The 26,802-nt window shown below is 36.4% G+C and overlaps 2 protein-coding genes across 3 annotated transcripts; one reads left to right on the forward strand and one right to left on the reverse strand.

The window, feature by feature from the left end:
- Window positions 1-1,228: 1,228 nt before the first annotated feature.
- Window positions 1,229-25,818, reverse strand: so (SIX homeobox 1 protein sine oculis). Of its 2 annotated transcripts, none has more exons than XM_018106898.3 (7): window positions 24,981-25,818; window positions 15,295-15,843; window positions 15,000-15,210; window positions 14,671-14,798; window positions 13,205-13,309; window positions 12,929-12,984; window positions 1,229-2,446 (listed from the first exon to the last, which is right to left on the reverse strand). In XM_018106898.3, exons 2-7 carry the CDS (start codon window positions 15,682-15,684, stop codon window positions 1,972-1,974), a joined length of 1,365 nt encoding a protein of 454 aa, XP_017962387.1. In that variant the 5' UTR covers window positions 15,685-15,843; window positions 24,981-25,818; the 3' UTR covers window positions 1,229-1,971. The 2 variants fall into 2 exon arrangements, with proteins under 2 accessions (XP_017962387.1, XP_089117364.1); XM_089261238.1 differs by lacking the exon at window positions 24,981-25,818 and adding an exon at window positions 18,220-18,307.
- LOC108655170 (uncharacterized) lies at window positions 9,806-10,598 on the forward strand. Its single transcript, XM_018106900.3, has 2 exons — window positions 9,806-9,984; window positions 10,052-10,598. The coding sequence occupies exons 1-2, from the start codon at window positions 9,943-9,945 to the stop codon at window positions 10,454-10,456; spliced, it is 447 nt and encodes a 148-aa protein (XP_017962389.1). The 5' UTR covers window positions 9,806-9,942; the 3' UTR covers window positions 10,457-10,598.
- Window positions 25,819-26,802: the final 984 nt, after the last annotated feature.

Here is a 26,802-nt window from a genome sequence, read left to right on the forward strand (position 1 = left end):
CCTTGGCAACATTTGCACATTTAGCCAGTTGCCAAGCGCCGCCCTCCGTTGCCAGGTGTTGCTGCTGCTGCTGCTGATGATGATGAAGGGTCACCAACGGCAGCGTCAGCAGCAGCATGCCGTTACTGCATGCGGCAGTAACGTCTGCTCTGCTGGTGCCATTAACATGCTCATTACATGTGTCGCGACTTTTTTGCTGAGGCGCGTGTGGGACGTGCACGCGAGACGCACGCGCGCCCAGCAGACAGACGCCCATTATCCGGGGCTATTAGCATTAGCGGGCTTACCTGTCGCCGCGGATTAGTGTTGTGTGGCTTGGACGTGTTGCGGTCAGACCTGTGCTTACATCCTGCATCGATAAGAGATGGATAATGCAGCAGGCCGAAGGCTGAGAGCAAAGTATTTCGAGAGACTTAATATACCTTTATATATCTGTGTGTATAAATGAAGATATAGGCTGAGAGAGAACGAGGGAGAGACAGAGATAGAGATAGAGGGAAAGAGAAAGAGAGACAAGCCAATTTAAAATAGACTTAAATATTGATATAGAGAGGCAAAAATATAAAAATCGGTCCTGAAGACTTACATATGTAAATGTATGTATATATAGAGATAAAATCATATGGAACGAATCAACTGAGAGATAGAGAGAAAAAGAGAGAGAGCGAAAGACAGAGACTATATACATATGTACATGTATAGGGTTTTTCCTTTTCTCTGTCTCTTTCTCTCTATCTCATTCATTATCGCTAACCCACTCTACCTCGCTCCTTTACTTTCTCTCGCACGCCCCTCTCACTCTCTCACATTTTGTATATAGTTACAAATAAATATTAGACAGTCCTGCAGATTACAGAGCATCTCCTAGTCGTGCACTTGCTACTCTCACCACTCAAATGTTTTATCAAACTGATCAATCGAAACATATTTGAACACATAAATATATTTAGGTATTTTTGATCAGTCACGTCGAGCTAAATGCAACTGATTTTGAGAACTGGAATACTTTCTCTATTATTCAATAGATCAGTTTTCCGCAGAATTTTGTATTTAATTTTGAATAGACATAAATCAACTTCTCAAAGCTAGGGAGAATTTCGTAACTAGCTGAGTTTTTTCTTTTCTATATTTTACCACTAAATTGTCCAATCACCAGAGCATTCTCAACTCTCAACTCTCTTACCTTTCAGTTATTTCAACCACTAAAAATTATTTAAATATCATTCAATTTTAATATATTTACGTATTTATATATTTCATATGTATATATTTAAAAATAATAATTATAAATACAATGAAAATAATTTAATAGAATTTATATATGTATATTTATATTTATATATTTATATATATATAATTTTTGCACATTTCGATTTGATTTGCATTTGCGTTTTTGGGGACAGAGTACGGTCAAGATTCCATTCCATGCCGTATCGCATTGAGTCTTCGTTCCGCTCCCCGCCCGTTCCGCTCTAAAACTAAAGCCTAGCTATTTACACAGATCAATGAAGTTTAAGTAATCCATTATTTTTTCTCTAATCAAGAATTGGCAACAGATTTTGCTGCCATTCTCTGTCTATAGCCTTTTCTACTACATAACTGTAAATATATGTATCTGTATCTGTATCTGTTGTTTAACTGTTTTGCTGATATTGAAAAAATGCTGTGCTTCTATTTGTTGATTAAATAAAATTTGTTGCTGCTGCTGCTAACTGTTGATAGTTTGCGATTCTCTATTATCTTATTGCTGCTTTAGAAGTAAAAGCTTTCCGGATGCTGCTGCTGCTGCTGCTGCAGTTGCAGGCTGCGCGGCTGGCGTTGACGCAGCATAGCTGGCCATTCGCAGCTGTTGTTGTTGTTGTTGTTGCTGTTGCTAGTGCTAGTGCTGCTGCTGCTGTGGCAGTTGTTGCTGTTGTTGTTGATGTTGTTGCCGCTGCTGCTACTGGCCGCAGCAGCAGCCTCCAACTAGAATCATAAGTGCTGATACTCGCCCATATCGTACATGGGCATGGCGCCCATGACGCTGTGCAGATGCGAGTAGGCAACGGCGGCAGAGAGGGGCGGCATTTGGGAGGCGGCGACAGCAACAGCGGCGGCAGCTGCGCTGCTTTTGCTGGCGGCCGCTGCATTGGCAACATGCTGCTGATGTTGATGGTGCTGTTGCAGGCTTTGCTCGGCGGCAACATGTTGATGCAGCTGCTGCTGCTGCTGTTGTTGATGCTGATGCAAACTGTTGCTGTTGCCATTGCTGCTGTTGTTGTTGTTGTTACTGCTGCTGGGCGATTGTTGCTGTTGCTGTTGCTGCTGTTGTGAGTGATGAGCGAGGTGCGGTGCATTAGCATGTTGTTGCTGCTGCTGTTGTTGTTGTGCGCTTTGACTGGAAAGCATGTTGCCTTCCATTTCCGAATCGCTGGATGAGTCCAAGTGCTGTTTGTCCGTAGAGCCGCTATAAATAGAAGAATACAGTAAACAATAGGTAAATGACATAATTTACATACACATATAGTATATAACTGCATATGTATATGCATGTATGTTTGTATATGTTGCCGCCCTGGCAACCCTGTCGAACTTCGCTTGCAAAACAGATGTTTTGAGCTGTCAACAAACGTTTAATTTAAAATGTGTCAATTGCTCCAACTAATTCACTGCACTAACGACAACAACAGCACACGCATAACATATACAACAACACAGCAGTTAAGTATGTATTTATAAACAAATGACAAATGACAGGGCGGGCAATTGAAAATAAAACCGGAAGGAAATTGTCTGCTTGAATATTTTTACTCTCATCGCAAGCATTTCTCTAAATGGTTTCAGTTTCATATTCCAGCATGGGCCGTGGCCGTGAGCTAGAGCAGTGCAACACGTACAAAAGGTGTCACTCACATACACACACACACACAAGCTCACACCCACAAGCACATAAACAAACAGTGAGAGGGACTGACTCTGGCTGCTCAGTGCATTTCCCCACAGAGCGCCGTCGCATCTGATTTCAGTTATTTGAGCTGCGCCTGCTGTCTTCGCTTGTGCCTGTGTGTGTGTGTATGAGTGTGTGCGCCGCTTGAGTGTTGTATAGCGTGCTCGCTCGCACTTTTGATCGAAAGTTAAGCAGCTTGACTTTTATTATTTGTGGCTGATTCTGTAAATGACTTTCAAGTGTCGTTTTTAACGCCACCGTGCGCCAGGGTGGAAGCGAGACACTCATTGCGCTGGCTGGCCCAATTCCAGACACCGTTGGGAATTGAAACACGCACACACACAGCAGCAGCACGCACGCATACTTCTCTGACTTTTGCTGTTGTTGTTATTGTTGTTGTTGCTCAATTTGTTAGTGCTAAACTGTCCTGACATTTTAATGGCTAATTCACTGGCAGCGCGATAACAAGGCGCAATTTGAAATTCGAGCAACTGACATTATCGGCGCAGTGCGATGCGATGCGATGCGATGTATGTGTGTGTGTGTGTGCGTGTGTTAATCTTAATCTTGTCGCGAGAAGCCAATTGCAAATGTAGCCAGAACCAGTTTCAGCAAAGAAAAACAACAAAAATTGATGACAACAAACATCGACAAACGACGACGACGGCAACAAGGGTCCCAGGGCCATGCTAAACATTTAAGCGCACACTCGACAAATTTGTGGCCAGAGATCATTGGGAACAATCTGCCAGATCAGCTACAGCCACAGCCACAGCTACGGCTACAGCAACAGCTTTAGCTACAGTATAGCCTGCCTACAACCTTTTTGCCTCCGCCGCCCACTTCGGCTGCCAAGCTATTTGCTGACTCGTGCGCAATTCGAGCCGCGCCGAGCCCAGTTGCAGACCTGGAAGCTGTCGACCCGCCGGTGGCCACATACGGCGCAGGCGCAGACTTGCCGGCATCTCGAATGGGCAGACCCAGGCCCAGGCTCAGGCTCAGGCCCAGGCGCAAGCCCAGCTGTTGGGCATCGTGTAATTGTAGATTCATCTCGCATTCATCTTACATTGATGCTAGTCAGCATCACTTGCTGTGCTTGATAATTGCCAATTCTGTTCATTTTGCAGCCTCTGCAGATCTGCAATGATGTTGTTGTTGTTGTTGTTTGTTGTTGACTGGGAAAAACACTTGCAGCCAGCGTTGGGGGTGGCCTTTGTATAATATGAGACATGTTTAGATATATGTACATACAAACATACATGTATGTGTATGTGTTATTTGATCATTCCAATTAGCTTTGTGGGATCATGTTGGAGTCGTATAAGAATTTATAGCATTTGTTTTGATTTGGCATTTTACAGACATTGAATTGTTTAGATCTTCAGATATTTCGTAATCAGCTTTTCAGTTGTTTTTATTCTCATTAAACATGCCTAAATTTAGTATGATTTGTGCTGATTAAAAACTACAAAAGGGGTATATTAGGTATATGTTTAGCGCACTAAGAAAAAATAATGGTAGAAGTTACTATAAGGAATCCATTATATTTATTCTTTTTTTCATATAATTAGTAAATATGATTTATATCATGAAAATCTCTTAAAAGTTATCTAATTATTTATTGTGAATTAGGAAAGCAGTGAAAAGCTTTACGGTTTAATATATAAATAATTTGCTATATTTACTCCAGTATTTATAAGAAATTTATTATAAAATTTAAAATTTGCTTCCAATATTTTAATATTACCAGCTACTCCCAAAAAAGATATACATATTATAAATTTTTGTCTTCATTCTAGAAGCATTTAGAATTTCCTAAGTTTTTATTTGACTTTAATGAATCTTAAATTTTTATCAAATAATTTAAGGAGCAGCAATTTAGTTTCGTCTATTTCTGAACGGAAAAAAAATCGATGATGGCTGCTAGGGGAAAAAGGAAACCATCCACCCAAGTAAAGCAAACAGAGATCTAGATGCAAACAGGCTGAGCAAACACCAAGCCAAACTCATACGGAGAAATGGCTGAAATGCTAAAATTTGGTGGAGATAGAAATGCCCAGCCCTGGCCATGGCAGTGGCACTGGCACTGGGACTGGCCCTAGCCCAGCCAGCCAGCCAGCCCGCCAGCCAGTCCGGCAGTCAGGCAGTCGTTCAGTCAGCCATTCAGCCATTCAGTCAGCCGAGCAAAAGTGGGGAGCAAACAACAAAAGGGCAGCAGCATATAAACAATGATATCAAATTTCCAGAATTTCATAGTTGTTGGCTTTGCTCGCTTACTGCAACACTTATTAACAGGGCCAGAAGAACAGAGACAAAAAGAGAGAGAGAGAGAGAGAGAGAGAGAGAGAGAGAGAGAGAGAGAGAGAGAGAGAAAGAGAGAGTGGAGGGTAGAGTTGGTGGTTCAGACAGCGCCTACTTTAATGGCATATTCCTATATACTCTGATGAGTATTTTCAACTGATTGCATTATAAAATAAATATACACACATTCAAGTTTTTTTTTTCGCCCCTATACCAGGTGAAATGGGTATATTGGGTGCTTAAGTGAGTTTAAAGTAGGTATGAACATTAGAATATATACTTGTATTTGTGTTTTCTTATATGACTATTGGACTAATCTACTTATTTCATAGTCTAAAAGTTTTTTGCTCTGAAACGAAAGGGGGTATATATGTATGTAGAGGAGATATACATATACATATACATATATGATATACATATGTACATTAATATATACTTTTGATTGTGAGTTCTTCTGATATGTCCATTGGCATAAGATTTCTATTCCATAGATCGAGTATAATACTTTACTTGCTCAGCAAGTGAAAAGGATATATAGGGGCATTAGAAGCCTTGAAATTTGGTATACATTTATATATCTCTATAGTATTATATATTATACTTATTAGATTTTTATAATTTTAACTTTCTGTACTGCCCGAACGAGTATTACACAGTCGTCTATGCCAGAACTTTAAAGTTCTCACAAGTTATTAAAAGTCAGCAGCCTTCGCGGTAGCTGCACCCCCAAGGACAATCCCTCAATACATGAATGTCACATAGAGTTTATATAAAATATATGACAACAGCAACAACAACAAGAGAAACTGTTGCAACAACAGCAACAACAGCAACAACAACATGCTAAAGAGGTTAAAACCTCATCAGAGCCTGGTCAAGACTTTGGCTCTGCGTGTGTGGTCCCAGCTAAGAGTTCTTGGACTCTTTTTGGTTCTTACTTCTTTTTTTTCGGGCACTGCTCAGTGATGAGGAATTAATTTTTACTTGTTTGCTCAATTGATTTTTTGTAGCTTTAAGTTTGTTGTTGTTGCTTATTGGAGCTGCATTAAGCAGATTCATTAGCTTGGCAATAATCGGCCTGATCGGATTATGCGGGACTTGTTCTTGAGCAGAAACGTTTGCTCGAGAGCACAGCGAAAAAATTGCGAATGCGAAATGAACATAGCCAAAGAGTGGATAGATAGATAAGGGCGTTACCTGAAATAGATAAGGCCGTTACCTGAAAGCATCAGCTGAGAGTTTTGCAATGATTAATACTATAATTTACGAAATTTACTAATTTACTGTAATAGACGATACCTAAGTAATCTGAAAAACTGGCAATTGTAGAAGCAGAGCTTTATATTTTAAGGAAATGTGTATGGGCTATGGAGTTGGGGATTAAACGTAAAATAAGAATTAGATCTGGCTGAGCAATAACTTAATTTAAAGCCGAAAGTTAAAATGTGGAATAGCGCTATAAACTAAGATTTAACTCTCGCTCGGCTCTTTTTAAGTTTTGATGATAATAATTTATTGACAATGGGGGAACTGCTAAAAATCGAGGCTGCCAGAGATGCAAATGTGAGAAATCAAGCCTAAAGTAAATGGGAACATTAAAGACAAGTCATGATTAAGAAATTGTAAGCTGTTTTACGTTAAAATTTTTCAAGTAGAGCTCTTAGTAAGAAAATATAATTAAATGTATGTAACTATAATAAAGAAAATTTGAGATTTATATATTATATTATATATTATATAATATAATAATATATTATATTATATTATATTATATTATATTATATTATATTATATTATATTATATTATATTATATTATATTATATAATTTTTTTAAATAAGACCAACTCAACACAAATCACTTAGAGCTATAAAAATCCTTTATCAATGTTAACAAAAAAATACTAAATTTCTATTACACTTTCAAATCGGCATCCTTTCAAATTCAATAAATAGGCTTGGCTGAACTGGGTAGCTGGTGTAGTTAGTATATTCTGAATAGACATAGAAACTATTATTCCGTAGGCAACATTAGACTCGGCAGTCCTATCAACCTCTGATCTCTTGTGGCCGGGCAATTAAAAAGCAACAAAATTATTAAAAACTGTCAAAATAAAGCGCGCCTGCATAAAATGCGCCACACGCCAACTCGAGTGGGGCCGGGACGAGACGGGCCCAAAACCGAAAGGCAATAAGATAAAATATTTTATAACGATGAGAACGATGACTTTTTGGTTAATCGTTAAGATCTACATGGAGGGGCTGGGGGAGAGGAGAAGGGGAGCACTGAACACGAAACCGAAACCGAAAAACTAAAAAACTGAAAGCGAAACATAGTTGTAGACAATGGGACAATGCTTGGGTACAACTTTACTACTACTGCTAGTAGATGAGAGAGGTTCGCGTTCGAGCTGTGTCAAGTCTGTCTGTCTCTCTGTCTCTTGGGCCTCGCGCCAACAACAACAACACGCCACACACATGCGTAAATTAAATGATAATTTATGATCAACACCTTTTCAGATTCTTCTTGTGGAACTCGGAACTCTCAACCCAGGCGAACGCTGACCGTTTAGTTGGGTGTCCTGCTGCGCACACGTCTCGGGATTTGTGTACCGATCGCGCAATGCGATAACTCAACCTGTTCATTCGTTGCTTGACTTGACTGGGCCTGGCTTGGGTTGGCTTGTTGGTTGCTGGTTAGCTTGCACTTCGATCGATCGTGATCTTCAGCTCTTGGACTTCAGATTTTTTTTTTTTTATTCGAAACAGCGTTTCATTTTTCCCAACCTTCTGCTACGGGTGTAAGTGTGTGTGCGTGCGTGTGTGTTTGTGTGACTGTTTATTTGTTTTTACGATTTATTGACTTATAATTTTTATTAGCAATGGAATTTCTTGGAAATCCTGCAACGATCTACCACCATACGATATATCGCTCCCCCATCCCCTCCCCTACAGAACCCCTTCACAATTAACTTGAGGCCCCTCTGTTTATCGCTACCGTCTGTTTTGCTGCGCCTGAGATTATAAAACAGCTGATGTTTGGATATGAATCGATCTTGAACTTGAATAGATATGCTAGATAGATAGATTACTGAGCAATATGAGTGCTATATGAATGCATAGATTACTAAGGGAATGAATAGGAGTACTATAAGAATGCATATGAATAAGAGTACATAAAGTACTCTATATAGATTGTCTCTCAACTATTATTGATAGATGCCTTAAGCTTCATTTTTCATTGATTATCACCTGAGATGGCATTGTCATTGTTGGACTGCCACTTGACCAATGAACTTCTCCGCTTTTATGTAAGCCTTAACACTTTTTTAAGAACTTAAGCGGCTTACGGCATTTACGACCGAAGGCAAAGGCAAAAGGCGAACTTCAACTTGAAGTCCACAAAAGGAAAACCAAGTGAAACCCTAGGAATTGAAACATTGCCATTGAGGAAATTTGTGTCAGTCTGTCGGCAGTGAATTGAGAGTGGTGGAGGATGGAAGATGGAATATGCACTGGAAAGGTGCTCAGTTTTCTAATTATAGTTCGCTAAATCACTTGACACAAGCGCCCACCCGATTGAGTAGCCCCACATGCCGAAACATCCCGCCAGAGAGGGGACAGAGCAGTGAGCAGATCAGAGCTGACAGCGCTGTGGGTTGAGGTCTCAGTTCCATACCGGTCCATCATCACCAACGACATCATTATCAACGCCATCGGCGGCGGCAAAAACTCAACTCAACCCAAATGCGTCACGGAACTCCAGAAACGGGAACGGACGGGCCACAGACCCATATAAGAATATACATACATACAAGTGCACACATACATACATAGGTATTCATATGTATGTATATAAATGTATGCATTGGCAGGGCTGACAGCGGCAGAGGCGCAAACAAAGGCAGAGTGAGAGAGCGAGCGAGCAAGAGAGAGACGGGCAAAAGCGCAAAATACATAATAATAAAAACAGAATGTACAATAAAACGTATAAAAATGAATAACGCGCAGCGACGACGTCGACGTCAACGTCGGCGACGGCGACGGCGCTGATGCGAACGAATAAAGAACACACGCACATTTTGTGGTAACTTGATACTCTTTCCAGCTACCCTCCAGCCAACCGTGGCATTCGACGAACGAACGAACGCAAAAGCAAAGCGATGAGCCCAAAGCTGAACGGGAGATCGACACACAAACATACACTAATGCACACAGTTACAAGCAAACACATAAACGCACACACACATAGGCACACTGAAATGAACATTCAGCAACGGGTCGGTGTCTGAAACGGGGCGATTGGTATTGGAACACTGGAACGCTGCTCATATTTGAAGTAGTCTTAAAGTTTTTATGTTGTTGTTATTGTTGTTTTCTTTCATTCTTACTGCTTCTTTATTTTTTTTTTGCGCGCGCGATTTGCTGCTGGTGCTTGCTGTTCATGCCCATTGTTGTTGCTGTGGAGCGTGTGGACCATAAACAATTCCAACAGGATCGAAGGTGGAAGCCAAGTAAATGAGATGCAATTGAGTTCCACAAATGAGCACAGTGGCTCTTCAGCTTCATATTATTATAAACTTTTCAGAAATGTAGTAGGGTAGGCATTATTTGTTGTTGTAAAAATTATTTGAGGTAAACAGTTAGAAACTCTAAATTTTTTGTGATTTAATGTGAAACATTAAAAATTTATATAACAACTAAATTGCCTGTAAAAATGCATAAGACCTGGAAGAAGCCACTGCACAAGCGGAAAATCGTAAGATAAACAGATCACAATAGTCAACCACTCAGCCCACTCAACCCACCCAATGCATTTCTTGCAGTGGTCAAATATATCATGGGCAGGTCGCTTGGTCTACTACATGCAGCCTCTATTGGAGCACCTATTCGAAATATGGCTACAGCAATTGCCCTTTCCGACGCTCCTCAAGTGCATATACACCTGCGTCGTGCTCTTCTTTATGCTGCTGCCCGTCCTCTATCCCCTGATGGTGATGGGCCTCTACTATGGCATCTGCCAGTTTGTGGGTGAAAAGCATTTCCATATGGTATTCCAGCCCCACTGGGATCTGATTGGCGCCGCCAGCAATCTGTGGAAATTCCAGGTCACCAACAAGAAATATATGCTGTTCATAGCCATGTATATAGACCGATATCGTGTCATTATAACGGCCATATCATCAACCGTTGACTATATGCGCATGGCACTCTGCTTTGTCTTTGGCTAAATGGGTGGGGACGGGTGGGTAGAAGACATTCAGAGAGAGGCAATCTACGGAATTTGACGTGCGATACGAGGCGGCACTTTATCACATTTGGGACAATAAATTTGATATATATTTATTTTGTCGTTTCAACTGGCAAACGAAACGTTTCTAATCCAGTTTTTAGCTATGTATTTATTGAAGTTAATCTTCCAATTTTCTTTATTTTTTGTTTGTTGTGTTTTTCCCCTTTTGTTGTTTTTAATTACTTAAGGAAACATTATGTTAAATGACTGTTAGATTTTGTTAATAAAGTTGAAAAGGAATTAAAAATTAAAATGAAAATTAACATTAATATAAAAAACTTGAGAATGTGGAAATTATCATTAACTGCTTCTTATAAACATATTTCAATGAATCAATTTTTATGCATATTATTTTAAACATTTTTGAATAGCTCAACATTTCCTATAGTTCGTTATATGGAGCCTCTATGAAAGTTATATGTACGTATGTATATCTATAAACTTGGCATAATCTCTTTATATATCTTCATAGTTAAAGATTATAGGTTATATAGCTGCTTTAGGCTAGATTGTTATCAGATTGCAATTTTGATCATATTTACATACATATACATATATATCCTTATAGATATGCATATATAGGTATATGAATATCATCTTATGAACTCTATATACTTAAGATAGATGTATGTGCCTGTATCATACACTTGACAAGAGTCCTGATATATGTTAGAAAACACTCAGCTTTTATTCTTACAAAATCATTTTACAATAGCGGTAAAAATATGGTTCCCTATGGGAAAAAGAAATTTGTCTATACGAAGTATACAGAAATACCTTTTTAAATAAAATATTTTAAACAGTTATATGAAGTTATTTTGCTGGATTGAATGAAAAATATGCTAAATAAAGTTGAAGTTGTGCAAATTAAAGTGGCGACTGCAACGAGGTCTGCTCAAAGAGTTTAAGAAATCGTTATGGAACGTTTTGAGAGCTGCCAACTACAATGGGGCAAATGTATAGCTATATATATATTGATATATGTGTATAAGTGTGTGTGTCTGTTTGTGTGTGTGCGTACCTCCAGACGCGTCTTTACTGCACATTGAAAATATAAACAGCAAAAACAACAACGAGAAGTGTATGAAAAGTTAAAGTAGCAGCGCTCAGTTGCCGTTGCCGTTGCTGCTGCTGCCGTTGCTGCTGCTGCTCGATGCGGCGCAGCCATAAACATATGTATATCAGGTTACCAGCAACAACAACAACAACAACAACTATAGCAGTAGTAGCATGAGGAATAATATAATAAAAAGACGTGAGGAGGACGACGACGACGGCGACGCAGTGCAAAAACTAACGTAGCTATTGCCAGCCTACTATATCAAGCGCATGCGAAAGTATCTGTGAGATACTTTTGTCAGCTGCATATCAGTAACTGAGTGTGAGTGCGTGGCTGTGTGTGTTGCGGTTGCCAAGGCAGCCAATTTTTTTTTATATATATTGCGACAATTTTTCGCTGTTTTTATTGTTGTTTTAATTACATTTATTTTTTGTTTTTTATTTTTTATTTCTGTTGTGAATTGAAGTTCTTTTGAGTAAGTGATATGCCGTTTGGACTAAAGATATATACCTACATACATATGTGTGTGTGTGTGTGTGTGTATGCATGTGTATTTAGGATATTAACTTAATGTAGTTCGACCTTTGTTCTTAGGGCCACTTTAAAATCCATTTGCCATATTCCATTCACATTTGGCGCTGTTTGCATTTCACATGACTTTCACGGCAGAGAGTGTGTGTGAGAGAGAGAAAGAGAGAGGGCAATCTGGCTCGCCGTGTGTCAACAAAAGGATGCTCGAAAGGATGTTGAATATTTGAAAAAGTTGCCTATCGGCCATCTGAAACATGCCGAAAGTGCATGTGAGAGTTTCCCAAATGTTTCGTCTATTTGCTTAAGCGGAAATGCAGATGTTTCTGTTGTTGTTTGATTTGGCTGTCCTTTGGCAAGGACACTGCATTCGTTGCCAGTGTAGTGCAGTCCAGCCAACGGCTGTCGTACATATGACAATGCGCCTACGAAAACAATGTTCTGATCATGAAAATGCTCTCCGACAGATTTTCAATTTCATTTTCATGATCATGAATATGAATATAATGAATATACTGTATATACTGCATATACTTTGTAGGCTATGTCAGCATATTATCCTTGACACTAATTAGCCACAGCTACCCCCCACCACCACCCACAGCCACTCACAATCAACGGCCACAAATTGGCCTTGTTTCATAAGTGTGTAAACGTCAAGTAATTCAAATTGAAATACCAATTCGTTTCGCACGCGTTGACGCTTAACCAAATAACTGCATATATATACATATATACTTATAGATCTGTATACATATATACATACATATTATTATTATATTGTATATATATTAACAATTTGTATTTTCAAAGAGAACTTACTCTTTATGCTCGGCCGCGCGATCTCTTTGTCGTCGATTCTTGAACCAATTGGAAACCTGTAAAGATATACACATACAACTATATTAATAAATATACATATATATATATACTCATATTCAGTATAAATAGTCCTCCAACTCTATAAATAGCTGAATACATCATTTTCAAATACATTTTCTTTGCCAGCTGATTAACGGCATGCAATTAACAGTTGACAAATTGCGAATGCTCGCTGAACGGTGCAATTGGCTACCTGGCACTGCTCGCGCTACTCACCTGTGTCGTGGTCAGTCCCGTGGCCTCGGCCAGGTCGCGTTTCTCCCGTGGCGATGGATACGGATTGTGCGCATACCAGTCTCTCAATACTGAACGGGACTTTTCCTGCAGGACAGAAATCGATGGTTATTGAAGTTGTATATAGGGAAGGGGAGGCATTATGATTAGGAAAAAACAGATGAATCCAGGGAATTTCTTTTGATTTGTGCTGAAGCAGCTTTTAGGCATAGTCTATAATTTGGGCTACTGCAGCATATCTGATCTGCCACGAGCTCTGTTCGCAAAGACTTACGGATTTTTTACTACACATACACAGTGAGTAATATAAATATTCGTTTGTGTCCGGATATTGTATGTTATGTAAGTTAAGTTAAATATACTGATATATACCTTATCGGAAAGGTAATTTTCCCACCTACAATTCAGCATTTACACTTTCTTAATATCAGTTAATATTATATGTTTTATAGGCCTTTGAAGTTGAAGTTGAAATATAAAATGAAGAACGAGTATTAATGTTGCTCACTGTATATTTTTGATACATTTTTTATTTATTTATGAATATCTAGCTTTTTCTTTTAAATTTCTTCTTCTGCCAACATTTTTTTTTTTTTGCAATTCTCATGGATTTTATTCTAAATATTTATTAAAATATGATATTTAAATTTCTAAAATAAAAAACAAAAAAAATAAATATAAATATAAATATATATTTACTATTGTTTTTCGGTTTGTATCCTTCTTCAAAAGGGTTTACAATTGTATAAAATTTAATGTTAGTTGAGTTAATAAATTAAAATGCAGTGCTAAAACTTTTTCCCTAATTTTTTTATTGTAAAAAACTGCACTTAAAAAGAGTTTAATCTGAAACTATAAATTACCTTGAATAATACCACGAAATATAAGCATGCATATTAATACATTAAGTATATATAATATACATAAAATAATTATGCTCATACATATATATATTTACATTTTTTAAATATAGAAAAACAAGCCCTCGCAGAACTCCTACTTCAATCATTCCACACTTGCTTCCTTCTTCATTCTATATCAGTTCTTCCACGCCTCGCTCTGCCTGTAACAAACACTTTCACAAAACCATTACACCCTATCCTTCCACTTTCAATGGACATAAAATGTAAACTAAAAACTGCATCAGATTTTTGCTGCTCATAACTTTGAAAACTCCCCAACATGAAGAGTTAATCAATTGAAGGCCTGCATAGATAAAGCCCAAAGGCAAACAGGAAGGCAGGTAGGAGGCAGGAGGCGTTGCCCAGGAGTAAGCCAGGAGTGCACAGGCTAAAGCCCAAAGCTGAGCCCAGAGACGAATGGACATTTCTACGATTTCATTTTGTTTGCCCTTTGTTGCCGCAATTAATGTGGCAAGCAGTGAAGTGGAGTGAAGTGAATTGGAGTGGCAGTGGCAGTGGCAGTGGCAAGGTGTGCGTGGTACTCACCTTAAAACAGTAGCTCGTCTCCTCGCCGTCCCAAATGGTGCGGGGCAATGGAAATTTACGGCGAACACGATATTTGCCCACAGCACCCAAAGGTCTTCCGCGCAGTTTTTCGGCTTCCACGTAATGCGCTACAGTGAAAGAATTTCGGGTTAGTCAGAGTGAATGGAAAAGGAAGCAGGAGAGAGAGTAAGTTGGGGAGAGATAGTAACAGAGAGAGAGAGAGAGAGAGAGAGAGAGAGAGAGAGAGAGAGAGAGAGAGAGAGAGAGAGAGAGAGAGAGAGAGAGAGAGAGGGCGAGAGAGAGAGATAGCTAGTTGTACTGCGTCTCACCTTTCAACCACAGAGCCTGCAGCTTGGCATGATTCTGGGCTGAGAAATGATGATGCTCGAGCAGCCGGTACAGCTCCTTGTACTGGCCACGATGGAATGCGACGACCGCCTTGGCCTTCAGCACAGATTCGTTCAGTTGCAGTTTATCACATTGTGGCAGCGACCAAAGGAAGCGGCCCAGTCTTTCGATGTTGCCCGCCTGTTGCAGAACCTACGAAAAACCAGAGAGAGAGAGCGGGGGAAAGAGAGGGAGATCAGCCTGAAGTTCAGTGTTTCTTTGGGAGCTGCTGCTCACCTCACACACGCAGGCCACCTGCTCCTGCGTGAAGCCGAAGCTGGGCAGCGCCTCGCGTCCGGCTGTGGCTGTGGCGCCGCCATTGCTGCCGCCGCTGCTCAGGTGCAGTCCGCTGGCATTGATGCCGCCACTCAGCCCACCACCGCCGCCGCCGCCGCTGCCCAGACCTACGCCCACACCGCCCACGCCGCCGCCGTTGTGCGTCAACATATCAAGATTATTGTTATTATTGCTTGTGCTGTTGTTGTTGTTGTTGTTGTTGTTGTGCAACGCTACCACCGACCCACTCAGCCCCGTCGGACTGTAGGGCGGCGTGTGCCGTGCCGTGAGCACCGCAGCCGCATTGGCCGCAGCCAAATCGTAGAAATCTGTGGCGGGATGCTGAAGCATATTTGTCTCCTTCTCTCTTCTCGCTAGCGAATCCGTTGAGGAGCTGATCAGCCCTAGACCAGGGATCTGGCTATGTGCGTTGAGTCTAGGCCGAAGGCAGCTCAATGCATCGATTGCCTAGCGGAAATGGGGCTTCGGTTGTCTTTGGTATTTTGAGCGCTGCAACAATAAATAAATAAATAAATGTTTATATATAATTTGAAATAAAATATAAATTCACATTGAAACAAGTTTTATTCAAAAATAATTAATTAAATTATGTAAACATATTTATAAAATTAATAATAAACAGATAATTTCAATATTTATGCAGCAGCTATATATTTATAATATAAATAAATTGTTTAAATATTTATTATATATTTTATTTATATATTTATATATGTATATAATTTAAATATTTATATTATTTTATATTTATATTATTTATATAATTAAATTTATATAATTTTTTATATTTTTATATTTTTTGTCTCTTTACTCTGTAATTAATAAATTAACAAATTTTTTAGTAATTTTTCTCAGTCAAATTCGGCAGGAAAAACAAGGCATAAGACGAACCCACGGTCGATCAAAAAATCTGCTGATGATCTGAAACCAAGAACTAGATGTATAGGTAATAAAATCTACATATATCTATATATATAGTTCATAGAAAATTATAAAAATATATTTATATATATATATTTATTTATTTATATATATTTAAACTAAAATAAAATATTAATTAAGAAATAATTTAAAATATTTAATTTGTTACTATTGCTAGATAATAATAAGAAAATCCTTTGATTAATAAATAATATTGATATATATAATAATAATAAAATAAATAAATAAATAAATAAATAAAATAAATAAAAATTTTTTAATATAAACTAATAGCAGCAATAAATTTTCTTCTATAAATTAAAATATAAATAAATTATTTCTTTATAAACAAGTAACAGCAATAAATAATTTCTTTTATATTAATGATGAAAAAATTTTTCTTACTTCTATTTTAAATCAAACCAATTGAAAAAAACATTTTTGAATGCCGTAAATTTAGTAAAAATCAAAAATTTAGTAAATGAATATAAATAAATATAAATAAATAATTATAATAAATAAATAAAAATCTGCATTATATTAATAAAAAGTTACAGCTCAAAAAATGTAGAGAAATGTCATTGAAAATAAATTCAAGTAAAGCCTCTTCAAAATTCCATAAGTTCTGGTTGAAAAATTCTTGTATTTTTTTTAACAAAATGTTTAAGCCCGCCCTGTAAATAAATTAGTTTCTAAATAAATTAGTTTCTAAATAAATTAGTTTCTAATTAAATTAGTTGATTATTATTTAAGATTTATGATTTTTGAAAATGAAAAACAAATTTACAAAGGTTTTCTATTTTTCTATAATTACATAACAATTTAAATAATTAAAGTGTAAAGAACTGCATTAAGTCTAGGCAGACTGTTATCTCTCACTCAACATGAAGATAATCAGCATTAGTTTTAGAAAATATTTCAATATTTACTGAAAGAACAATTCCAATCGAGGCAGGTGTCCAATGGCCATGCTAATTGCTGGCGATTTTTCATAATTTTATTGCCGTAATTCTCGTTCTGGAAATGTTTTTGTTTTCGGAACGATAATCGAGCGAAATTAAGCTGTTGAAACAGCCATTAGAGCTAGAAATAATGAATATATTCCCATATTCCGCCGATCTATGCTAGACTAAACATTATGAAATATGGCCAAACGGAATAAGAGATTCCAGCAATGGGCATTACGGAACGGGACCCCATGTTGTCAAAGTCGATTAGTTGATCGGCTATGGGGCAGGTGTGTATGTGTGTGAGTCTGCAGGTGTGTGTGTGTGCTGGTGTGTGTGTGTGTGTGTGTGCTTGTAATACAAATTCTTTGATTATTCAAGTATGAGCTACTCGACGCAACAAAAATAAACTTTTTACACAACATTAAATGAGGCGCATGCTGTTCATATATATATATATATATATATACATACATATATATGTATGTATATAAATATATATATTTGCATAGCGATGATTTGCTGCAATGCATCCATCAGATAAAATAACTGCAAAGGTCAGCTCAATTGATCGCAGCATTTGCCAAGATCTCAGATCTATTATGTGACCCATCCGCTCGACCCCCCCATGGGCTTTGCCCTCTATCCCCCTCTATCGCCTGTCCTGGGTAAGACTAAGCAGCGTCGCCTAAGCACCTCGTCTATGTTTTCAAATTGAGGCAAAACTGCGCCGCAGCGAGATTCGAGATATTTTCGGATCTGTTTTCAATTTTCAGCGCGCTCTCTCGCTCGCACGCTGTCGCCCTCTCCCACTCCCGCTCCCACACTGGCTCGGCGTGAGGCAGATTATATATACAAGAAAAAAACATTTCATTTGGCTGCTGTTCCTATTGCTGCTGCTGCTGTAACAAAAATACCAACGCCAAGTTGCCTGCCTGCTCTTGAGTCATCGGCCTAGGCCCGACGTATCCACCGAGATCCGTCGAGATCCACTCACCCCCTTCGCTCGTTCCCATTTGGCCAAGCGTCAGATATATGTATGTATATATGTATATATATTTCTTTTTTTTGGCTTGTTTTATGTTTGACGCAAGTAAACAAGCAAAACGCTTGCTGCCTCTGCGAATGTGAAACGAAATACGCTATATAATCGACTATATATACACATATCTATATCTATGTATGTGTGTATGTGTGTGTGTCTGGTCAATCGCTCGTGTGCGATCGGCAATTTATATAGTTGAAATAGTGTACAACACCGTCATACGATATGGCACTACACAAGCAAAACGATCAATCGTACAACAATCAATCGAATTGCAATCAATTTTCGCTCTATATACAACAAATATTCCAATCAGAATATTTGTGTTTTTCTTGTGCATTTTCTCATTTTCAATTTGATTTCGAATTGAGTTTGTTTTATTTGATTGAAATTGAACTAGTATCTAGTACTTGGTTAGTTAGTGGATAGAGATCTATAGAGATTCTAGTGTAATGGATCCGTATTACGAATTTGATGCTTACATATGGTCTTCCAATATTATTTCATTTATCGATAACATGTATAACATATCAATATAACATATGTTTACTGATTGAAAGACTGCTGCTGATTGATTGACTGAATGAGTGTATTACGAAATGATTGACGAACTAAATAAATGAAATTTAGTCTAAAATATATAGGAAATATGTCGAGGAAGTAAGCAAACGGAATTTGTCATTGATTGAGTGATTGATTGATTGACTGAATGAGTGTATTGATAACGAACTAAATTAATAAATAGTCTATAAAATTAAGTAAATTTATCCAAGCAGTAAGCAAGCAGAATTTGCTATTGATTGAGTGATTGATTGATTGACTAAATGAATGAATTGATAATGAACTAAATAAATGCAATTTAGTCTAAAATATATAGAAAATATATCGAGGAAGTAAGCAAGCGGAATTTGTCATTGATTGAGTGACTGATTGATTGATTGATTGACTGAACGATCAAAATAAATCATCCATAATATTAAGTAACTTTATAAGTGCAGTTAGCAATTAGGATATGCCATTGATTGAGTGATTGATTGATTGATTGACTACATGAATGAATTAATAACGAACTAAATTAATGTAAATTAGACTATAATATTAAGTAAATTTATCCAAGCAGTAAGCAAGTAGAATATGCCATTGATTGAATGATTGAATGAAGAATTAAATATGAGACTGCTTGATTGAGCGCTGAATCGAAATTGAAGTATTATTAATCCAAGTTATGCAAATTATTTTATTGACAAACTTACTGCTTGATTGATTCATTATGATTTTATATCAGAGACAAGCAGTATTCTGATTGATTGATTGACTTAATGACACTTGCCTAGAATAATATGCGACTGAATTTACGACCTTACTCAGACAAAACTTTAGCTCTCTCCGATAGTCTGTTTAAAGTTTTCAAGATTGATGTTTGCAAGCCCCTCACCTAACTGTCAACAGTTAGAGTCGATCTTCGATTTTTTAGCCATTCAACTGAGCTTTCGACCTGTTGAGCACAATCTAATCGAAACTTAATTTGATTACAACACTTAATGAATTACAAAAGAATCAAATTCCTTTGTGTGTGGAATGTTTTCGCCTGACCCGATTACAAATTTAGAATCAAGTAGCACATTCGATATATACATAGATGATGTTCGCTTAATGGCACTACGATATGATCTGTGCTGCTGCTGCTGCTGCTGGGGCGAAAGACCTGCCATATGCAGATGCCCCCAAGTGCTGTGAGGCAGCAGCCACAGCAGCCTCTCAGATACTTTATCTGATGCTGGCGCGAGCCTCTTCAGTCATTCGAATCAAACTGAAATGAATTTGAATTTACAATAGAAATTCAGCTCGACTTACACACAGTTTGGAAATGAATTTACTTCGAATGTGTTATCTGTCAGCTTGTGGATTTCCTCTTCTACTACCTCTTCTTCTTCTTCTTCTTCGTCTTCGTCTTCTGTTTACTCTCTGCTTGACTTTTATAAGCTTTTAATTTGAGTGTTATTGTTATTGTCTTCGCTTGTTTGGCTTGCTCGCCTGTCAAATTTAACTGCATGCGGGAGCAGCTCACCAGCAGCAGCAGCAGCAGCAACAACAGCAACAGCAACAACAACTGAAAGCGGACACCTTGGCCCTGGCTGGATTCTATTTCTATTTCTATTTCAGCTCTCCCCGAGTGCGTGTGTTTGTATTTATTTTTTATAGAGTTGTCGTCGTATTGAATCTATTTTTGTTGTTGTTGTCGATTTTTCTGTTGTTAATCAAATCGCATTCAAACGAGTCTATTGTGATCAGCGCCTAATTAGTTTCTAATTAAAGTCGAATCATATAAAAGTTTTCAACTAATTTGATGCATAGTTGCAGCTCGAATTGGAATGTCGAGAGTTTTTTTTTTTTTTTTTTTGGAGATCTCGAAAAGATTTATTTTATTTCCTATGATTTTTTACCTCTTTCATTCGGGAGCACTGCGACACGTTCGAACTGAGCTGTGAAACTAAACTGTGTGGGGAACAGATGCGGATTCCAGGGCCGAGGCTCATTTGAGCCAAGTTAGCTATGGGCAAGTGCACGGCGGGCACTGCGGTACCATCCGAGTCCAGAGACGAGGACTGTTTTCAAAGTGAATTATCTGCGAATTATGGGCGTCTGTGTTTATACAATGTAATCGACAAATTCAACAATTCGAAGCTGTTGCTGCACATTTGCCAGCCTTTTCGTGGAAGTAAACAACAGAAAAAGGGTAGGGGCTGGGGGGAGGGTAACGTAAAAAGAAAACCAGCTAACTTGTAAATGACCGACAGCAGCGGCTCTGCTTTGTATCTAGAAGATAACAGAAAAAAAGACGTTAGGGTGTATATTTGCCATTTGCTATTTAATTGCCAGCTGGTATTCAACACAAATATCTAATGAATGAAATTTGTCAACTTAATGTGCGATGCGCTGGGGCATGCCCGGACTAAATGTATCCGCATTTCTCTCTATCTGCATCGCCATCTGTAGCTGTATGTGTGTGTCTGTCTGCGTGCCACATTTGCTTAAATTCTGAATTTGAATTTGAATGAAAGACTGCCGCTGCTGCTGCTGCTGCTGCTGCTGCTGCTGCCTTCTGCTTTTGCTGTTTGCCTGGCTAATTCGGTTTGCATCGGCTTGCATCGCATCTCAGTCTAAATTGGCCAAACAACCGGCCAGCGATTCGCAATCTTTTTGAATGAAAACTTCTGCGCTTTGCACGCAAATTAAAGCGAATTTTTACGCAAATGCGTAAAATCATCAAAGCTAACAAATTTATAACTCTGCATAAAAAGAAATAGAAAAAAAAAAAAATTATATATAAGCTAAGAAATCAGAGAATTTTTAGCTCGAATTTGTACGTTTTATCCAGCTTTAGCCATAAACGAAAAATAAAGATTTCATTTTCAAGCTGTCCATAAGTCTTTAAATATAAATTCTTTAAATTCTTTAAAAATATTGTAAGACTTTACATATAAATATTATTCAGATATAATCCATCAGATAGTTCTTTAACACATTATATTTGTACACACACATATATATTATATTTTTTAATAGTTCTTATAATATTTGCAATTTGAATTTGCTTTTAGTATTTACATTTATTTAAATATATTTATTTTGCTCTTGCCAAATGCTTAATTACAAAGATTAAAAGATGCAAATGATATACATAGGTATATGTATGTAAGTATGTGACACACATAAGTCCTTGATACACATTTATCAAATAAACAAACATTTATAAACTAAAAAAAAAAATTGCAAATTTATATACAAATATAAATTAAGATTTTAAAGGTGCATAAATTTGATTAATAAGGTAATTGTTGTATATTAAAAATTGTATTCATTATTTATTATCATAATATGTATTTTTATATATTTTTTGCATAAAGAAAAATAAATAAATTTGTCACGAATTTTTCTATTATAATTAAAATAAAATTTTGATCAAATAAAAATATGCAATTTGTTTCGCTAGAGAATTTCTAGAGTTAAATGATTATTTTTTATTAATTATTTATTAAGCATATATATATCTCAATATATTCAATATCTCATTAATTGCCTTAAGACTTTTATTTATATAATATATAATCTAGACTGCATGTTTGCGATTTCAGTTTCAGTTTTCCTATAAAGTATTTCAATTTATTGCATTAGATAAAAATGTAAAACTAACATCAAATACATATACATATATCTCGAGTCAACAACTGTGTTCGGCTAACCGCTTCATAAATCTTATTATGACGACACACACGCGCTGTCTAATAAATTGAGTTCTGGTTAAACGTTCGTTCGATTTGAATGCTAAATCGAAAATCGTGAAACAAGCTACAAAATATATATACATACATACATACATTAATAAACTATTCGCATGCAAAACATGACAACGATGACAACAGCAACAACAACAACAACAGCACGAAGAAGAGGAAGAAGCAGCAGAAGATAGCTCAAAACACCCACCCGAAAGAACTTTCGCCAAATGCGAAAATTGAGGCTGTTAATAATTCTGAAGATTATGAATATATGTATATGTAGCTGGCCATAGAGTATTTGCATGATCAAACCAATATGAATTGTTCGTAAAAATTATTTATAAATAAACAATGCCAACACCAGCAACAGCAGCAAAAGTATCTCACGGATACGCAAAAACGAAATGTGATGAATGAATGACAACTGCAAATGGTGCTAAATTACTATGCATAAGAATTCTGTAAATTAAATTGAAATGGAAATTGAAATTGAAATGAAATTGAAAGGGGAAAACTAAACAGCTCTCAGTTAGCCGAAATGGAAGATTTAGTAACCTAAATACTCTTATGTTTTTTATGTGATTCGCTTGTTTTTCCTAAGCATTTATTAATGATTTAATAAGCCGTTTTCAAATTGAAAAAGAAAACAAAGCAATCGTTAAGGAGACTAAAAAAATGTGTGTGAATTTAAAATTAAGATATATTTTTTTTTTTTATAGTTGCTATAAATTTGAATACGTGAATAACTATAAATGTAAATCAAAATTATTTAATTTTTAGCTATTCAGCAACTCTATAAAGCTCAAGGCTTCTAGACAATGTTCTTTCAATCCTTTCCTTTCAATCAATATTCTAAATCCTTATTTAAACTGAATAATAATTGGGCAGCACCTAAAATTTAAATATTTACAGTATTTTATGTGTATTTATAGTATTTTATTGCGTGACATTTCTTCCTTTTATTAGCAGAGATCTACTTATATATGATTTTTGTTTCTTCAGTTTCAAATCTTTTAATTTCCATATTAATTCCTGAGTTTTGCCAAATTAATATTGAATATTTTCTTAACATTGTTCGGTTCGCTTGAGTCGCCTTTATCATCAAGTGGATTCTCAATTTGCAGCTGACTGTGAATCATTTATGTCTCTCCCCACCCAAAGGCCTCTGACTAAGCGTGCGCAGCGATTGAATATCATAATATTCCAATTGTAGACAAAGATTATATACATATATAAAGAGTATATATACATATATTTATATAAATATGTTTGTATACTTTTAATATCTTTATCCCATAAGTATATACAAAATTTGATTTGTTTAATAATTTTGTTTGCTGATGTTTACATTTTTGAATGTAATATATATGTACATATATATATATATATATATATATTCCCACTTGTATAAGCAATAAATATTATAAATAAATATATACAAAAATCAATAAAAAAAATTAATAAATAAATAAAAAACTAATTAAATAAATAAATGAATAAATAAAAAAATAAATAAATAACTGAATAAATATAATGAATAAATATAATAAATGAATAAATATATAAGTAAATGAATAAATAAATCAATAAATAAATGAATAGAAAAATAAATAAAAAATAAATAAATATCTAATAAAATAAACAAATGAATTAACAAAAATAAATAAATAAATGAATAAATAAATAAATAAAAAATATAAAAAAATAAGTAAATAACTAATTAAATAAATAAATGAATGATTAAAAAAAAAATAAATGAATAAAAAATAAATAAAAAATAAATAAATAAAAAACTTTATTTAATTAGTTTTTTATTTATTTATTTTTTATATTTTTTTTTAATTCATTTATTTTTTTTTAATGAATAAGTAAAAATAAAGAAATAAATGATTAAATAAATAAATAAATAAATAAATAATATAATATGTAATATAAATAATATAAATATAATATATTTATAATATAAATATAAAGCTTGAATTAAAATTGTAAAAATTTATTTTCGTATTTCTATCTATTCGATCTATATATATTTTTTTTTAACTATTCTCTATAACTATTTATCATGTATTTATATGGGATATTCTTTTCATCAGCTAATATAAATAAGTTGAAAATAATTGACATTAAAATGGATTTTCGTATTTTGCTAGAATTTAAACTTTGAACTAATTCATTTAATATTTGCCATGTAGCTTGGCTTATTTTATTTATTATAATTTTTTTTCATCAAATTTACGTATATAATCTGCCTGAATCAGCTTTTGATATTGATGCTCAGCTATTTTCCCAGACCTAACTGCAATTGGCTTATCGTCATACATTAGCTTAACCTCTACATCTCAAAGGTCAAAGATCACATTTGACATACTTATATGTAAATATACATATGCCTTATCAGACTGCCGTCGGCGTTTGGCTAGAATGTCTCACCTGTGTCTTGTAGTTTATGTCTCTGTTACGTATCACTGTCGCTGCTGCGAGTATCCGTGTTGCTGTTGTTTGATTTGTTGTTGTTTCATGCATTTGCATTTGAAGCTTTGTGTTTTTTTTTGTTTGTCGAAATTATCTGAGCGAATTTTCAAAACATGTGCACACACACGCACACACACACGCACTCACATGCGCTTTCATTCAACGCGCGCGCACACCTCCTCTCAGTATGTTTGTGTGTGTGTGTGTGGGGCATAAACGAAAATAACTGCGTCCGCGCAGACAGGCAACAAATTTTCATACGCACTGTTACCAGAAACACGTGTTGCAAATCTTTTGCGAAAAAATTTTCCGCTTTCGCGACTTAAATTAATTGCGTACAAGGTTTAAAAATAATAATAATAACAACAACAACAACAACAGGAACAAGAACAAGAATAAGAACAACAAAACACTAGACGCAAAATTGATAAAAAAACTTTTCAGTGGCTGTCGCCGCCTTTTGCTTTTCTTTTACTTTTCTCTTCTCTTATTTGCTTTTCTTTTTTAATTTTTTTGTATATTTTTTTGTTGTGTGCGCACGTTTTCGATTTATGTGAGTATTTTAGCGCTCGGCTTGATTCTATTTCTGTGCGAAAATCACTTTGTTGTGCGCGTTGTTTTTTGATTTATGCATCGGACATTTGTTTATTGCCGTTCGAAAAAACTTAGATCGGTTCGGTGCCGGCGGGGCCGTCGTACACAGGCGCACGAGCGACACCAACGAATGGGCAACAGAAATTTCAGCTGCGAACTGCGAACCGCACGCGAGCAACGCAAGAGAGTAACTGAGCATTGGACGAACAAGAAGGAGGAAAAATGCCGCTCAGGGCAAACGCAATGGCCAACCAAGCAAGCGAGCGCTGCGCCTGTGTTGGTGTGCATTCAAACATGCATGCTTGCTTGCATGCTGAGGTGTGTATGCGTGTGTGTGTGTGTGTGTGAGACTGCGAGTCTGCTGGTGGTTGCTGCCTGCTGAACGGTGAGCGGGAGCGAGAAGGCAATTGTTTGACATAGCAGCAGCGCATGCCAAACTGTAATGTTGTTCTCTTTGAATGTAAATTGCTCAATTAGAGAGGGTGTGAGAGAAGAGAGAAAGAGGCGAACACAGAGCTGGCCCTTCACATTATTATTATGAGCAAAATATTAATCGCAAAAGCAAATCAATTTGTTTCCAATTTATTTGGTTACGTATCATATTTTAAATTAAATATACATACTTACATAAGAAAACAATGTACATATCATTGTCAAATAAATTTTTAATAATAATTATTTTTATAATATATCGTAGTCATTTTTCAACTAAATAATTTTATTTTACACTTCACAACTATTTGATTTACAGAATACAGTGTAATTTTGTTGATCTTCTGATTTTTCGCTCTATGCACATTATTTTGACCGCCAGTGTCAAACTCATGCGAGATCTGTTGCTCTTCACAATTTGAGAGCCACTGTAAAGTGAACGGTGAACACACAACAGTGTGTGTGTGAAAGAGATGGTAGGCAAACAGGTTATATTTTGCAAGGCACTCGATTGTTATAGCTAGACACGCCTACTCTAAGCTACCTGTTTGTGAACAAACAGACACACACACACACACATGCACATACACCAATGTACACGCACGCGAGCTAGCAATAACAAATCGCTGATTGGTCAGCGCTCGGCTCGCTCTGACCCGTCATGCGCAATGGCCGCCATATTGATATTGATAAATGGGAGCGCACACAATATGCATGTAATGTAAAGTACATACATATAATATGCAAGCACACA

The sequence above is a fragment of the Drosophila navojoa genome, chromosome 5, assembly GCF_054131105.1.
Source record: "Drosophila navojoa isolate 15081-1374.11 chromosome 5, UAZ_NAV_1.0, whole genome shotgun sequence".
In the NCBI taxonomy this organism is placed as follows: Eukaryota; Metazoa; Arthropoda; class Insecta; order Diptera; family Drosophilidae; genus Drosophila; species Drosophila navojoa.

Excerpts from the sequence above, each read along its gene's own strand:
- LOC108655170 (XM_018106900.3), top strand. The coding sequence starts at position 9,943 with ATGCATAAGACCTGGAAGAAGCCACTGCACAAGCGGAAAATC. Across the intron at positions 9,985-10,051 it reads CACTGCACAAGCGGAAAATC|TGGTCAAATATATCATGGGC; the intron begins GTAAGATAAACA and ends CATTTCTTGCAG.
- so (XM_018106898.3), bottom strand. The coding sequence starts at position 15,684 with ATGCTTCAGCATCCCGCCACAGATTTCTACGATTTGGCTGCGGCCAAT. Across the intron at positions 15,211-15,294 it reads AGGTGGCCTGCGTGTGTGAG|GTTCTGCAACAGGCGGGCAA; the intron begins GTGAGCAGCAGC and ends GGTTTTTCGTAG. Across the intron at positions 12,985-13,204 it reads CGGGACTGACCACGACACAG|GTTTCCAATTGGTTCAAGAA; the intron begins GTGAGTAGCGCG and ends ATATCTTTACAG.